The 17,182-nt window shown below is 40.3% G+C and overlaps 1 protein-coding gene across 2 annotated transcripts in view; it reads left to right on the top strand.

The window, feature by feature from the left end:
- The window catches only part of LOC126848660 (phosphatidylinositol 3-kinase 2-like), a 94,323-nt gene extending 77,380 nt beyond the window's left edge, over positions 1-16,943 (top strand). For both annotated transcript variants that reach the window (XM_050589701.1, XM_050589702.1), the window contains 2 exons: positions 10,933-11,085; positions 13,501-16,943. In XM_050589701.1, the coding sequence (XP_050445658.1) occupies positions 10,933-11,085; positions 13,501-14,496 (1,149 nt within the window). In that variant the 3' untranslated portion in view covers positions 14,497-16,943. The remainder of the gene's footprint in view (positions 1-10,932; positions 11,086-13,500) is intronic.
- The last annotated feature ends 239 nt before the right edge of the window (positions 16,944-17,182 follow it).

Below are 17,182 nucleotides of genomic sequence, written 5' to 3'. Positions count from 1 at the left end.
ATAGGTAGAGATGCAAAAATATTTACTTAGTTTTTATCAGAATACATTCTTAATCGATCAGGATGTGAAGCCGTTAATTAGAAATATGTATGAATCGCTTCTCTTTGCTGGGGAATAGCAATATTTTCGATGAGATATCTTACAGAGACGAGAAAAAGGAAATTCTAGTTCATTATATTTTTCATCTTTTCAATACATATTTTCAAGCGACTGCAAATGTTGTGTCATCGCACAGCATATCGATTTCGAATCACTAATTAGATTCAATCGGCGCGATTGGCGGCATTTGCGATGAATGACGTGTTCAAGAAATAGAAACAGACGGGCGTTACTGATGAGCCGCGCTTTACCTTTTACCGAGACGCGCGGCTCTTAATCGACCGCGAAGTACTATATCGGCGCGGCGGCCACGCCGTCATCGATTTCCGATATGGAGCCGCTAATTAGAGCCGGCGGGCCGCGACGCGACGATCGGGGCGGCGCGATGGGGTTTATCGCAATTCCAGGCGTCGCTGGATATTATATTAGCCGGCCGATCGAGATGGAGAACAGTCTTCGCATAACGCGGTCTCTCCCGCATGATTTAGGTTTCACGCAGTCGGGTCTCTTTTAAGCGCGCGCTTTTTACGGTGAGGCTTACGGGCCGGCAGCTCGGGGGCCTCTCGACAGACTCGCCACGACTCTTTTCACGCGCTCTCGCTGTTCCCCCTCTGTCTCCCCTCTCGAAATGTCTCATGCTCCGACTCTTTCTCTCTCTCTCGTCACGTATAACCGCGGCGGCGGTAAGCCGGCTGGCAGCTGCCTGCCTTCCGTGCAACCAACAAGGCTGGCGGCCCGGTCTGGCTAGCCTGTTCCTTCACGGCTCTCCATGCATGGAATCTCCGGAGATTCTCTCCTCCGCCTCCCTACCGTCTCTCCTCCTCCACCATCATACCGCCACACCGTCACTACTTCGTCGTCGCTACTTATACTAACGCTTACCGCGTCGCACCGACGGTATCCTTTTTTCCGCCTCGCTCTGTCTCTCTCCTTCCGCAGTTCTCTGTGTGCGTCCTTTTTTCTCTTTCTCTTGAAACATGGATACGGAGTCTTCGCGTGTGTAGTATCTCCTCGTGGCTTCCAGTCTGTCGCGGACTCCATCCTTGTTCCTTCTTTACCTGTTCGTTCTCGTGCTCTCGCTCGCGCCACTTTCCACTCGTGTTCCCCGTTTTACATCGTTCCCCCTTTAAGCTCCAACTATCCCGCTTGCTCCGTTCCGACACCGCAGGCGGCTTCGAGCGACGCCTGTGCGAGAGAGAAAGGGGGAGCGCTCTCAGCGAACACGAGTGCGAGGGAGATGGAGCGCGGTACGCGGCGGAGTGCAAGAGGGAGAGAGAGGCCGACGAGAGGTATAGAGTCAGAGAATGCCGAAGTTTGGTCCGCGGCCGTCGTCGCCGAGCGAACGGATAAGTATTGTCCGGATCCCGTCCCGCTCCAGGCTTAGGGTCCCGTTTGAAGGCGCAGCTGGGGGGAGGCTCGGGGGGGGGGGCTTTCCGAGTCAGATATGAATCTTTGTGCCGGGAGGGCGGCCCGCACACTCGACTGCTAACGGCGGGGTGGCATCCGTTCTTAGAGAAAGAAGGGGGGAATGAAGAGACGGGAGAGAGGACCACGACGGCGCGACGAGCTCGCGTAATAATTTATTCCGTTTAGGCTCGCTGTCAAGTCTCTTCGACGCTGGATTCGGGCCCTTCTTCTCCTCCTCCTCCTCCTCCTCCTTCTTTTTCTCTTCCTCTTCTTCTCCGCGTTCTCTGTCTCTCTTCAATTCTTCGGGGCCTGTACGTGCATTTTGCGAGTGTATATGCGTACGATCATCGTGGTTTTCCAAGGTCGAATACATTGCTTAATGACGTTACCGTGTCCGGTACCAAGAACATAAGCATGCCAATGAAAAGGAGAGAAAGATAGAAAAAGATCTTCTGAAAGTCCCTCGCATACGCTATATTGAGTTCGAAATTCCGTCCTTCTCGTTTCGCGGCCATGGTCGATGTGCGACGAGTACTGGGCGATCCGTGGCAGACTTGGAGCCACGAGGAGATAGATGGAGGATCGTGATCTCTTCACGTGTTGAAGGAAGGGAAGAAGATACGGAGCGACCGCGCTTCGTTTCACTTTGCGTCAGCATGACGGTACATCGAGAGAACGAAGAGCCGATAACGCGACGTCTTCTTGTCGAGAATCGGATGACAGTTTAACGTGACGCGATTCAGAACGAAATAATAAACCGCAGCGAGAAATATTATACCGAAAATGAGAAATTAACTGATAGTGTATATATATATATATATATATTTTTTTTTTTTCTTTGTAATTTCTCTCTCTTTATATATTAGAATTATGACCACATATCTTTATTACATAATATCTATTATTATTATAGATTGCATTATCAACTATATAAGATAAGTCATAAGTATGTTTTAAAACTTCGTGAATGTGTTCCTGAATAAAAGAAAACAAATGTCCCAATGAACGTTAGATCAAAAATCTTTGTTATCGAAATAATGAATACAAATAAATTTCATAATGATTGAGTTTCAAATCAGATTCTTTTTTTCCACTGATGTGCTCTGTTGTTTTGATTTTGGGATAATGTTTGTTTATCAACACACACTACTACGACCCAATGAAAAAAGGGGAAAGGGGATTTTAATATAGACCTCTATATTCTTGTGTACAATAAGAAACAACAATCAAGTCAGTACGCTTGAGGCAGTTCAAGCGAGCAGTATTAGTATTGATTCATTAATCTACTGTAATAGTGTAGAGAATGTTTTCATTTGAAGAAATGAGTGATATTCATCTTACGTATGGTGAGTAATATTTATTTGTGTCCATTGTTTCGATAACGAAACATTTTCGGCCTAATGTTTTTACTTTTTAAAAACGCTCACAAAATTTAAAAATTTATGACTCAACTTATATAATTTACCGAATTATCTTATTTCTTGGATCTGATATCACTTTCAATTCACACACACACACACACACTAATGAGAAATTCACTATACATTAGTTACGGTTAATATGACATTATCAATCATATGAGAGAATTAAGTGGAGAACTAATGAAAAAGTTAAGATTGTACCACTTTTTTAGGAGAGCTATGAAAGTGATCGTATGTTCGATAGAATACTCTTTAGAATGATGAGTTAAATGCTGATATTTCGCATCGTCATTGCGATTGTACAAAACGTCACGATGAAACGTAATAACGTTGTAATAAAACGCGACCGTTGGTTCGTCCCACACGTCGGCTCAACTTTAACGTCGCGGTCATCTGACATTTCGTGACACCGGGTTACGCACACAAGCGCGATACTGCCCATCGGTTATAATTATTCGACCGCCAATTAAACGTGTTAGAGCGCCGGTATTTCGCTCATTCATTTTAGTCACATCACCGTGCAACTTACAATTAGACTCATTCAATGAGACGCGTCGTCTACCGAAAATAAAGCATGACGAGATGAATGCGAAGGAACGCTCTCAAAAGATTTGGCTTTACTTGATACATTGATCTATACGTTGGCTAATATTAAATATTTATAGGTGTTATATAGAAAATATAGACTTCTATAGAGAAATATAAAATTAAGAGATTGGTATTTAATCAATATATCAATCAGTAGTCATATATGCTTCTAATTGACAACGCAAGCTGATTTAAGTTTTGGCTTTAATAAATTGCTGGCTATCTTTGAAAAATTTTTACTTCCATAAAAAATTTTGATTTAATATTGATAAAGTAAAAGAATACCTTGCTTCTTGCGCATAAGATTTCAAATTTTTAATCGATTAATTATACTTCCAAACATCAGGTGAGATTAAAGAGAATTAAGCAAAAAATAGCATCTTCAATGTACACGTGAGCGACATTTCTGGTCGAACGTTACGGTTTTCCGGAATCGTTGGATTTGCAAGCGCGGCGGACGCGGCTTTTCGGATGATTGGCCGCGCGATCGGTTTCCGGTCACGGGCTGTCCCGGATTCCAGGTCGGCATGCTGGTGTGAGTTACCGTTGCCTATCTCCTCTCTTATCGATTTGCGCGCTTCGTCGTCGTCGTCGTCGTCGTCGTACGTCGTTAGCGATGCGACGAGGAGCCACTCGGACGGACGGCTCTCGGGACGACGACGAGTGGTTTTACGAGTGGACAGTTAGGGTCGGCCGAGAGAGCGATGAAAGTTTCCCTCCCGCGTTTCCGCAGAGGGGGGTCTGACGGGGAGCCTTCTCCTCGCGTCGCAGCCCGAGCTCGTCCGGTATTCCAAGAAGGTGTCGGGACACTTTATGACAGCTATGATCGCGATAAAGTGGTCCCCGTTACTGACGAAAGTGCTGGAAATGGAGTTTTTGGGAAAACCATTCTTCATTCCTTTTATCGATTCAAAAATATTGCTGCGAAGAGGGGCTAATGTACTGCGTCTAAATTACATTTTCGTAGATAATGCTAATTGCGTCCTTGATTATTGCAGATACTAATACACGAGAATGAATTTTTTTTTTTTTTTTGTCATTTACATCTAGATAAAATGCACATTAAAATGCACTTTCCATTGTCATTAGATAATGCGCGCCTCGTATTACAGTAAAAATTTTAATTATTAGAATTATATGCATTTATATACAATAATATATTCAAAGTTTTTCGAGCGATAACATAAATCTCCGTTATATGTTTTATTTGTCTTAATAAATGTGATAAAATTTAATAATATTTCTTCATTAAGATATCTGTTTATATGAAATAAATCGGACGATGGAGTTAAAGTTTTGGAAGATAAGTGGATGCGATAAAATGTGTACAGTTAGAATGGACGATGCGAAGAAAGTTCTGCTCGCATTTTTCTGTATCGATTTTCCGTAGCATAGTTTGTGGGTGTAACGTGAGTACGCCCGGAGCTAATGGGACGCTTTATGGTGGGTATGACCTCGATAACGCGGTTCGCGGGATGTACCAAGAGAGGTATCGGAAAAATCCACAGTCGGCGCTTTTGGATTTAAAAAGCGCGAATAAAACGGCCGCGGGAAAAATCGTTGTCAGTCAACAAAAAAAGAAAAAAAACAACCGTGATTAGCGTAGTGCGATTTCGCGCGGCAGCGGGAATTGTATCGTCAATAATGTGAGATGACATCAATCGCGTGTGCGCTTTGTTCCGCGTGCACGAGCTTTTGTTGTGAATTATTTCCGCTGCTGGGTGATTCGAGTTACCAAAGAAGCCATGGCCCTTGGAGAAGTTGGAAATTGCTTCGGAGCGATTTCGGAGGATAGATTCGATATTGCGTCTACCCGGTTTAAATCGATATCTCTGCGTCCCAATATCGAAATCTGGCTCTCTTTCTATATAATATCTGCCTTTAGATTATAAGGGTACTACCGCCGACGCGAAATATTTCGACAAAGTATGTCGAGGAATATTTTCAATGATATATTCGTACATGTCAAGAACAGTTAATACCAGAAATACTTATTTTACATAAAAATCGTAACTTTTCATCTGTATCTCTTTATCTATAACAATTTTATGATTGCAATAATTGTAATATTGTAACAATGAAATTGATTTATAATTATTTTGCCTCCGCTTCGTTTTTCATCAGTATTATTTTAATGTTGTATTGCAAATCTCAGATTTTTATTAAAATATTTACTTGAGACGCAGCTATTATTTCCTACAAATTTTTATAAAATTTGCTTGGATATAAATTTACTTGAAGATCTCTCTGATTTCTTGATAAGATCGGAATAAAAAAAATCAGAACTTTGTTATTTAAAAAATCCTGCAGCTATAAAAAGAAGAATATATGATTAATAATAATGAAAATAATTTTTCAATGCGAATGCGCGCATAATTTCTTTATTTAACTCTTAATCGAAAATTCCACAATCACTACAATACGGAAAAATGCCGGAAGAAATTCGATTCTCTCCTTCCGACGAGAAGGTGACCCGGGCGAACCACCGCGGTGTGTCGTCACGTCTCTTTGTTCCGTCATCCGATCCCGAATACTTTTTCTCCTCTGATACCGCGGTATGACCGCGGTTCAGACCAAAGCTTTTCTTCTCGCAAGTCTCTATCTCTGCTGTTAACACGGTCGTCTCCCTTTCTCTCTCTCTCTCTCTACCTCATCCTCCCATTCCTCTTCTCCGGATTCTCTCTCCGACGTTGGCATCCCGCGGCACTCAACAGGGGCCGCTCGTTTATCTAAATGGCTACTGGGTGGCCCGGTCCCGACCGTGTCCCGTCCCAACAAACCAAAACTAACCCAATCACACGCCTCCCGGGCTCCGGCGTGTCGAAGAAACAATCCCGACGAGGGCTGATATCCCAAGCTTGGCGATTGTTGCGCCAGGACTTCTCGGTACTACGATTAGGCCTATCTTGGTTTGCTTGCTTGCTCGGATCGTCATATTGCCATTGTCGTTATCATCGCCACTTGCCGGGTGAAATGGAGGTAATCCGACCTCGTTGAGAGAATATTTAACAGTTCTTCTCCCCTGACCGCGCGCGCATATACGGTGCCGTACTACTTTCCCGCTGCTTCCTAGTATCATTATTATGCAACGTTATTACACGACGCCACTTCGGTACTGTTTGAATAGTCGAGACTAGCGCAGAGCGGTCGTCCTCGGTTCATTGATACGCGCTCTCCGAGCGAGACGAAGCTCGCGGATCGTGTTTTATAGCCGCTGGCAACGACGCGGTTACTCGCGATCCTTTCGCAATCCCGCCAAATTATCGTATAAATAGCGAGCAGTAGTACGCGAAGACACTTCTAATTCCTATGTATCGCTCAAGAAAGCGATAACGTTTGTCTTGAAAATTATTTCTCTCGTTTTAAATCTTTTGTTATTACGGTTATGAAAGAAAGATTGAGTGAAATTGCAGTAAATTTAATTAAGTATCGCAATAAAAATGAATTTTAGAATCTATAGGCGTTGTAAATTATACAAACTAGATTTTTTTTTTTATAAATATAATATATTTTGAACATTGCAATTAAACTTTCTCCGTTTCTCATAGTTGTCCGCAAACGACGCATTTGTCGGTGAAAACGGAGTTGGCAGAAAACTTTCAAGCATTTAGATAGCTCGTTGATATCTCGAGAACGGAAACATTTGAAAGTACTCGGCGGTGAGAGACGACACGGTCCGTTCCGAGCTCTCTTCCTCGGCTGCTTCTTTTCCGAGTGCCAAGTGCTCTCGCTGCATCCGTTATCTGCGCCGGAAGAGGAAACGATTTTCCGCGGATCACCCGGTACATGAATGCCCTCTCCCGACCGCGCACGAGATCCGCGGCGTCCCCGACGCCGGGCGGCGCGGACTCCCTCGTGAATTTTTTTAATCCGCTTCGCCGGTCGCCGTGTCGCGCGCTGTTTTCTCCCCTCGGCATTGCCCTGCCGCGTCGGCAACGTTCGCGTTCGTTTAAAATGCAAACTCGCTCGCGGTCCGCGGAGGCTTTAAAAACAGCCGCTATACCCGGATTTTCGTTGCGCCCGCTCGCGTTATACTGTCGACGAACTTTTGGCCTCGCCGAGTCTTGTGCGTCTCGTTTAGGGATTTATCGCGCCGTTGACGCGTTTCTATTCTGGACCGCCTTGTGGAGGAGCATCTCCGCAACGTGTTTTTTTTCACCGTATCGTTCGTTGCCGCGTCTTTGCAATCTTCTTTTTTGACAAATTATTCGATTCAAATTAATTAAGACTGTATTAAAACAGCAACTGTGATCGAAATTATTTTGGTTTAGTCTTAACCATAAACAAATGTGACTTGAACGATAAATTCAAGATTTTTACTTCTTCTTTTGTCAAATTATCAATGTGATTAAATTTTTTTCTTGGGATTACATAGATTTGTAATTTTGTGTAGCTTAATGGATTCATCGGAATCGTTAAAAGAGTTAAAATTAAAATACCAACACACAGATGGTAGATAACAATGGAACTTTTATTTCACGTGTAAAAATATAATTTGTTACTTAATTTAACATTGAAAAAAGATATTTGCTGAAATTTTTCAATTATTCTCTAATTTTTGCAGCGCAAACATTTTTCTATCGCATCGTCTCTTTATACGCGCGAATGTAGACTAAATTAGTTTTGTCAGATATCTTACATCTTGCACGATGTAATTGTGCAGTTTTTTCGAAATTCTTTTTTTATCGCATAAAAGAAATTGCATTCTTTTTTGTCAAGTTTGATTTTTACATTTTAGGTTTCGGATTTATATCAAGTGTCAAGATTGCGTTCTCCTTATCGCTTATTCTTTTCTGTGATTGCATTTTCTTCGGAAAAAATTTAGTCCATATTATAGTTCTAATTATTCATCAATTTCATCGTTTCTCGTGATCTTAATCATAATCTTTACGAAAAAAGATTAACGGCCATTTATCATTAAGATGGCTGCAGGTCTCTGATCTTTGTAAAAAATTAGCTTCATATTTTTAAAATACAAACAAAATCTATGAGAATACACATCTAGAATTATAAGTTTTTTAATATCTTGAGAATATAGGGACTAATCTCACAGAAATCGAAGGCCTTTATTCCGACAAAGATATTGTCGATAGTAAGTAAGATCTTTTCTGTTGACTTGACAAAGCCGATAAAGCTAGTTCTATGTTTCTTTTACTGAAGAGGATGTTGATTCAATAGACATTAATACATTAGATGAAGTCTAAATCATCAATGAAGTAGATATACGTCATGAACAAAAGTAGGATGAGATGCTTAGCTTGACTGTGTAACGCGAAGCAGTACTGAGGGCAGCTCGGATAAAAGGCTAAATTTATCCCGGATATTCCTTTGAGCCCCTTTAGTGGCCGCCTATCGTGTGCGTGCACGCACTTCCGCGTTTCAACCCTCTGATGCACTTAGTGTTCATCGTATCTCAAAGATATATATATATATATATATATATATATATATATATATATATATAATAACTTTAATAATTTTGAAATTATTCTTTAATTTAAAGTAAATTAATGCTGTAATATGAAAATTATGAATATCGTACAAAGACTTTATTTTTTAAAATATGAAAGATGATTAATAACTTTGATCGGCATTTCACGACAATAGATATTGACGATCAATGCTTTAAATAATACAGTGAAAAGGCTAACATTTCCGGATTTTTTTATGATGAAAAAGATGGGCGACTTAAAAATGATATTTCAGGATAGTGTTTCGTTTCTATTCGACTTTTCTAATGCATTGCATGATGATGTTCGCAAGAAAGTGGCAAAATATCGCATTTAGACTAGACATATATTTAAGATAATAAAAGACGGTTTTCCATGTGTTTAACTCTACCTACGAATTTTCAAGTAAATCACATATGTGTGTTCGTGACACATAATCAAGATAACGTTAGTGCCGATTAATTTCTGTTGGTCCATTTTTATTCTGCATCAGCTATATGCTCACTTCCTCAATTTTCACCAAAACATAAATTCAGTTAGGGCAGTTAACAAGTTCTTTTCTGTATAATCGAATCCATCATTTAAATCATGAATTATATTATAATATCTACATGCATACTTAAAATTTTGGGCGATATTATTAATTCACACAAGCGTAATTTTTTTTCTCGAAAAATCGCTCGCTTTGCGAACACGATCAGCTACGCATCGCTATTGTTATGCCGCTTGACCACAGCCACTTAGCCCGAGCACTAAACTCCACGAGTTCAACTTTACCCTTCAACAGGTGTTTAGGGAAATACAATAATGTCGCGCATGCGCACCGAACTTCTTGAGGTCGCAAAGTTCGCCGGAACAATCTGACCGCGACCATGCCCGCGGGCGATGCCGGTACTTAGGACGAGATTAATTAAGATTACGCGGGACGCCGCGGTTCTCAACCCGTCCGGATAACCTTAACATGAACGAGTGAATTTCGCGCGGTTAATGAGAAATTTTGTTAATGCGCTCGAGATGGAGAACGGTAAACGATAAGACTTAATTTAAAAGATGTCACATGAAATGAATTCCATGATTTTACAATCTCATTTGATCAAAAAAATTCCAGTGTTTGGTACCTATATTTTTATTTTTTATTGGACTACATTATTATTACATATATATATATATATATATATATATATATATATATATATATATATATATATATATAATATATATTACATATATTAAATATATATCTTATAACATTCTCACATATATATTTTTATTAATCCTTTATAAGTAAGAGTAAAGATGATTTGTTCGCGAGAAAAATTTTACTTTACGATTGCAATTGCGTAAATATAAAAATTCATGTTCATAAGACATTGACATAAGAGGAAGATTACGATTGATCATATCGGTTAAATATATTTTTTGCAGTTTGAGAAAAATTGCAAATATACAAAGCTGAGAAAATTGCAATTAGAAATAATAGTTTTTTTATATTAATAATATTGAATGAGATCTGCCTTACCGATAACAGTTATTACTATCTTGGAGAACTTTAACTTGATAGTAGCCGATAAAGTAGAATCGGAGTGAACGTCGGTAACGAGTGTTGAGCTGAACACACTTCCCGACTGGCAAAACGGAAGGGAAATTACAAGTTGTGCTTCAGATCCTAGGTGGCATTTGAACGTAGTACAGTTCTTGCGAATGTAGAGCTTTTTTTCATATAAAAATAGATACATACATATATATTTACAAAATTTGATATAACTTTATATAAATTGCTTACATCCATCTTTTGTGCTAATTTTACGCTATTATCACAGCCTTTCTCATTTGGTTTTATTACTAGTAATAAAATAATGTTTTATTATTACATATAAATTATACATATTATATTACATATAAATTTATTATTCACCTAATAAAGAAACGTATTATCTACAATTTCTTTTATATTATTATGTTCACAGTCGTTAAATGGTGCCGAAGGTACAGTCCCACCAGGAAGAGTGTATAAGAAAGTCGCGATTGTAGAGAACTTCTTCGACATTATCCACGCCGTTCACGTTGATCTCGAAGGACGTCCTGGGAAGCATGCCGGCCAGAAACGCACCTATAGAACGGTAAGAAAACATTACCTTTAATTTCAGAAAATTTATATTTATCTTTGAAAATATCTATCATCAAAAAAAAACACATATACATTCAATATAAAAATGTGCATCTCTTATTATCTCTTAAAGATAGAAATTTTTTAAATATCAAATATATTAATATATATATATATATATATAAGTAATATAAATTATAACGTGTGTGTGAAAAAAGAAAATACACGCGACTTTAAAATTAAAAAACATAGGTAGAAGTGCAGTGACACATTCGTTTTTGCAAATAAACGGTATATGTCAGTTTGATCCAACGTGTATTAGACTCGGCGCTAATCGAAATATCCACCGATCCGTGAACGATCGAATTCTGAATTAGAGTGCTATCGGCAGCAGAGCGCGATGAATTCTTGCATGGTTACTCGCGACACGCGATATTTACCGTTCCCGAAGGAAGGCATCGAGGCGTTCAAGCGTCGAACACTCGATACCACACGTCATCTCACATGTTCCGGCGCGCATTCGCGTAAACCTCTCCTCGGGATATCATATCTGTTCTTTTGCTCCGCCTTTCCTTCTCTATCTCGCATGTACGCCCAGCACGTGATCTCTTTCTACCCTTTAACGTCGGCCCCTGCGACCAATCTCCCACTCTTCGCTCTTCCATCCTCTCTCTTCTCTCTCTCTCTCTCTTTCTCGCACACGCCGCGATCTGCTTGTGATTCAAAACCTCAGGACACTTGTTGCATTGCCTGCTTACTCACACACTCGAGCGTTTGCGCGACGGTGGAACTGTTTTACGTTCAAGTCGGCGTTAGGCGGCGGAATTCATCGGCTCCAGAGGAGCCCGCGTTATGTCACGGCTCGCGTTGCGCAACTCGATACCACCGCTATTGCTGCTGCGTCGAGGGTGATGTATTTCGAGTTGTGCTGCTATTACGCAATAAGAGGGTTGCGAGTTGACTGATCTGTACATAGTCTCATAGTTCACCTTTGGCAGTCCGCGTCTTTAATGCGCGTCCATCCAGCACGTTACGTATTACGATGCGAGTTGTCATTCAAAGTTGAAAATCAATCCTCTCATAATATCGCGTAAGGCTACGAAACTTATTAGAAAATTTTGCTTAAAGTCGTTTAATCGTTAAAATCATATTCGCAAGTCATTTATATCTATTAATATTTATAATGAAGTTGCCACGAATTCTGATTCTAGAAGTAAAAAGTATAAGAGATAAAAAAGATAAAGAATGAACATTTGAGCTACAATAATTTATTTGTAATATATTTGAATATGTTTTTCAACAAAAAATTGATATATTTGTCAGGTAAAAGCAGTGATCATTTTAAAAATAATACATGTTCTATATTATTGTTAACATTATGGAGAGAAATATATTACATTATTAGAAATATATTACATATTTATTTTCGCGTTGCGATTACCGTATGAAATAACAAGTTTAAACGGAAGTATCGGCGAACCATGATAAGTTGCCATATCATATCAATCTAAATACGTTGTCTCGATTTCTCTCCTTTTCTTTTTTTCGACGCTCCTTTTTTTTTCATTTCGCGACCTCGTCGTCGGATAAATCTTATCAAATTACTACCCCTTTGGAATCGTGCAGTTACACGCGCACGTACACATCAACCTTCGTCGGTTTTCTCAGCTCTCCGGCGGAGGCTGCCATCCTCCTTGATTAAGTTATGCCACCCCCTCCATCTCCTTAGAGAGAAACGTTTCCTATTAAGGGGCGGAGAACATCCCTCTGGCTGAACGCCTTCTCTCGCAGAAGACATCAAAAAGTTCCGTTATACCGACTCGTGAATTTTCCCCAGTGGGCGTCGCGCGTAAAACGACGCCACGTGACGACGATACGCGGAGATGAAAGCGGGAAAGGGCATCAGAAAGGCCATTCGCGTGAACATTAATACGTCAATTGACAATGTTGCAATTGCGTATAATTGCACGAACGTGGGTGCGACGCTTCAGTCGCATGGAATTGCTTAATTGCCTGACGGACGGTATCCGAATGTAACAATGTCGCGAAGCAATGTACGAGAAATTAGACGCGGGAAACGGCAATCTCATCAATGCGCGCTATCTCGATAGATCTCGCCGATACAATGAGGTTTTTAGAAGATCGCTGGTAATTATATTTTAAGCTTCTTTGCATAAATTTGTTTTTCTACATGAATGTTTTTTATCTATGATGGTCGTATCGACGATTGAAATTGATCTATTCTCATCTCTTGTTCTGAAATTAGATTACAATAGAAATTAAATTTAAATGTTCTTAAAATTAAAATAATAATATGGTACTTTCTATTTAAAATTAACGTCAGAGCGATGAAATAAACGAGAACCATGGATATTTTTTTAAAATCTGAGCCGTTTTGAAGAAAACGATTTTTTCCTCTCTGTTACAGATTACAGAAACGTATGCATTCCTACCCCGAGAAGCGGTAACGCGATTTCTGCTGGGCTGCACGGAATGCCAACGTCGTCCGCGGACGCCGAGTCCAACAAACTTATCCAATCAGTCGCAATCCACGACTACGACCACGACGTTGGCGTCAACACCAACCCCGCTCAGCCCGAATCGCGGTAGCAACGCTGCTCTCGCGACCTCGTCTTTATCGTCGTCCTCGTCGGTGCAGAATAATCCCAAGTCGCGCGATGGCAGCCACCACACGCCGTCAGAGACGAAGAATTTGCACAATTATAGGCATCAGAAGCAGCACAAGAGCGGCGGCGTCGCTGCAACGGATAAACTCGAAAAGGATAAGGATGAGAAGTACAATCCGTTGAGCATCACGAATTTATTGAAGAAAGAACCGGCAAACGGTAGTTTTCTCGCCAACTCGGACGCTGTGCCGGAATCGAGAAGGACGCCGGAATCGGACCGAGCGAGTTCGAGGAGCTCGGCATCATCGAAGAGGAAGCGGATGCTGCCGGAGGGACGTACACCCTCGCCTCAACCCAGCCAGCCGTTGCCGAGGCCCTGGAGCCCCGGGCTGGATCCCAAGAACACGCCCATCGACTATAGCCTCCCCATCACAACCTCGTATTTAAAGCATCAGCAAAGGCTACTCCAGGCAGAGAAGAGTAAAGCCGCTGCTAATGCGGGAAGGGAAACTCTTGAGATATCAGAGCCCAAGACCGTTGTGACGCCGCTTGTCGAGGAAACGGAGAACGCCGAGAAGGAGAGATACTCGCCGGCGACTGGTTTGATCGACACAAACCTCAATCTACTGGCGACTATTCAGCACCTCCATTGCCAAGTGATGTTGGCGCTCACCGAGCGACTGAGACCATCGATCGCGAGTCCTTTAGTTCTGCCATCGACGCCGACAAATGTTCTTGCGGGCTCGATGATGATGGGCACGGAAGTGTCAGTCCAAACGGGAGAGAATCATTTGTAAACTGATTGGCGCGAAGACAGAATTGTTGATAGTGGTGTGAGTTTAACCGCTTTTCTGAGAGATGCGTGAAAGCTACTAAACTATGATCGAGATAAAAAATTGATATCTTTGCGACCAGAACTATTTGCGTCGATAATATCGATTGGTCGGATGCATTCTCATCGATCATTCATTACAGATGAGTGTTTGTCAATAAAAAAAATCAACTTGCTTATTAAAGTCAGACAATGGACATCTGAAATTCTCACAAAGGTAATAAAATTTCTTTTATTTGCATTTTTGAACACAAATGAAACAATCATTATAAAATTTCTTAAAAAATGTCGATCACGGTGACTCCCTTTATCTTGAATTCATTCTTGATTATGTGTCCGATTGACGCGTGTTTGCGAACGCGATTTGCCCTCGTCTTCCATCAGCGAAACGATAGATGGACGCAATTACATATTGAACCGGACGGGATCGATTATTGTTGTCGCGCTCGTGTCACACATTTCATCCGATCGAGCCGGTTGTGTCGTTGCTGCTTGCTTACGTCCGACGCTAGTCGATGCCCGATATAGACGACGGGCCAAGCGAGCGGGATAATTCCCGAGTCTGTCGAAATACGGGTCGATGTGTCAGGGATTCGCGCGCCGCCTCCTCTATGTCCGATATTTAGGGATCCGTTACGCGGAGAGCGGATCTCGCGATATTTGCTCGCCGCCGGACTCGACTCCGATCGATCCATCCAGGCGGGGCAAAAGCGGCACAGTCCGCTCGGCGACACCGCCAAGGTCCTGAATATTCAACGAACCAACGAGATAGAGACGAGAGAGAGGGAGAAAGAGTGAGAAGGAGATCCAATTTCTCGTTTTCGGGTGTCATCCGATGAATTCGACATCCAGTGTCGACCTGACGAATTGTCTTTCATATTTCGCGGATTCGATCGCGCGCGACGATTCGCTCCGACTAATTATAACGTACCCCAGAATGAGCGAATAATACTCTCCAACTGAATAATGAATTCTTTTTGAATTTAGCATGTACTCTCTCTTTTCTCGACGCTAATAATTTTTGATTTACAAAACATAAAAAGTAATTTGCACGAATTAAGCTTTAAAGCGATAAATGAATGACGAAATCGTATCAATATGTCAAATGGACTTTACTTTAAAAGATTTTATTTAAAACTCGTTCAGATATATATATAGGCGTCGATATTCGAGAGATTAATTTTTCGCAGGCAGCTTTTATTCGTTGAAAAAGACAAGACATGCGTCTCATCTTTTTGTTCGAACGAGCTATATGTAATATGTTTTTGCAAACTTGAATGTCTGGATGAATGTTCGTTAGTATGCGATCAGATAACATCTCATTGACGCAAAAAAGCGCTGGCTGCATCTAGTCGGTGTCTCGCGATATATATTGTAATTGTAATAATGTTATCGCATATAATTACACACAACGGAAGTACGATCAAGTCGATCGGGGATGACTCGTCTTTCGTTTTACAGAATCAGTCGATTCGGTATTATTTACGCGCCGCCAATTTCTTTTACATTATATTAATTATCGTATTATTATCGACACAACTGGTTCGGCGATATTTAATGACATCGCGGCGCGACCGCGTAATTGAACATGTTATTTCAGACGGAGAAGAACTAAGTTTAGAATTAGGGACAAATCATGAGTATATATTGTATCAGTATATATTTTGTAATTTTCTTTACAATTCTTTTGTAAACAAAATTTTATTTAATTTTTCTTTGGAATGGATTTCAATCCTCAAGTATTTCAAATTTATTTTGTTCCTTTCAAACATGCGCGATATTAGCTTTCTAAGGTAATTAAGATTTATTCGGATAATATATAAGCGAATACCAAGATTCTTTCTTTCTTATTTTACAAAAACCATAAGTAATTCATTTAGGTGGTCTTTTGTAAAATAATTAGTCGACGGCAGCAATCGCCGGACTCGATATCGACTGTATACCAAAGGCAGTATCACTTCGAGAGCGATCTGCGTCTAATAGAATTATTGATAAGAAGAAGAATCGATTTCAGTTATAAATCGATTGTTTGCCGCATCGAGACGGTCCTCGGACGGCAAGATCCATTTCGTATCTGACTGTGTACGTAGCCTAGCCTTGTGTACGATATTACTCGAAGTAGCTCGTCTTTCGTGTACGATATAGCGTGTCGTTAGCCGGTGGAAAAAAGATACACCTCTAACACGATAGGCCTTAAGGTGTGCTTGCACAAAATAAAATGTTTACTAGAAGTTCGATAATCGTCGTGAAAGTAGACGAGGATTAAGAATCCTCGAGAGTGTGTCGGATATACATATATGCGTATATACATATGTATATATATATGTATATATATATATATATATATATATATACACATATATATATATACATATATATATATATATATATATATGTATATATATATATATGTATATATATATATACATATATATATATATATATGTATATATATATATATATATATATATATATATATACTTATATATGTATATATTATTTTGTACATAATCGTTGTATTATAATGCGTGCAGCCGAACAAAACGTGCGATTATGTTAATTGATAGCGTTCGTTTATATGACGGTATTATGCGTTATTATTATTGTAATGATTATAGATGACTACTATTTTTACGATTGCTCTATCTTAT

This window comes from Cataglyphis hispanica, chromosome 4 (genome assembly GCF_021464435.1).
Source record: "Cataglyphis hispanica isolate Lineage 1 chromosome 4, ULB_Chis1_1.0, whole genome shotgun sequence".
Classification (NCBI taxonomy): Eukaryota; Metazoa; Arthropoda; class Insecta; order Hymenoptera; family Formicidae; genus Cataglyphis; species Cataglyphis hispanica.
Note: the sequence above shows the minus strand (reverse complement) of the source record. Positions and strands in the feature narration are given on the sequence as shown.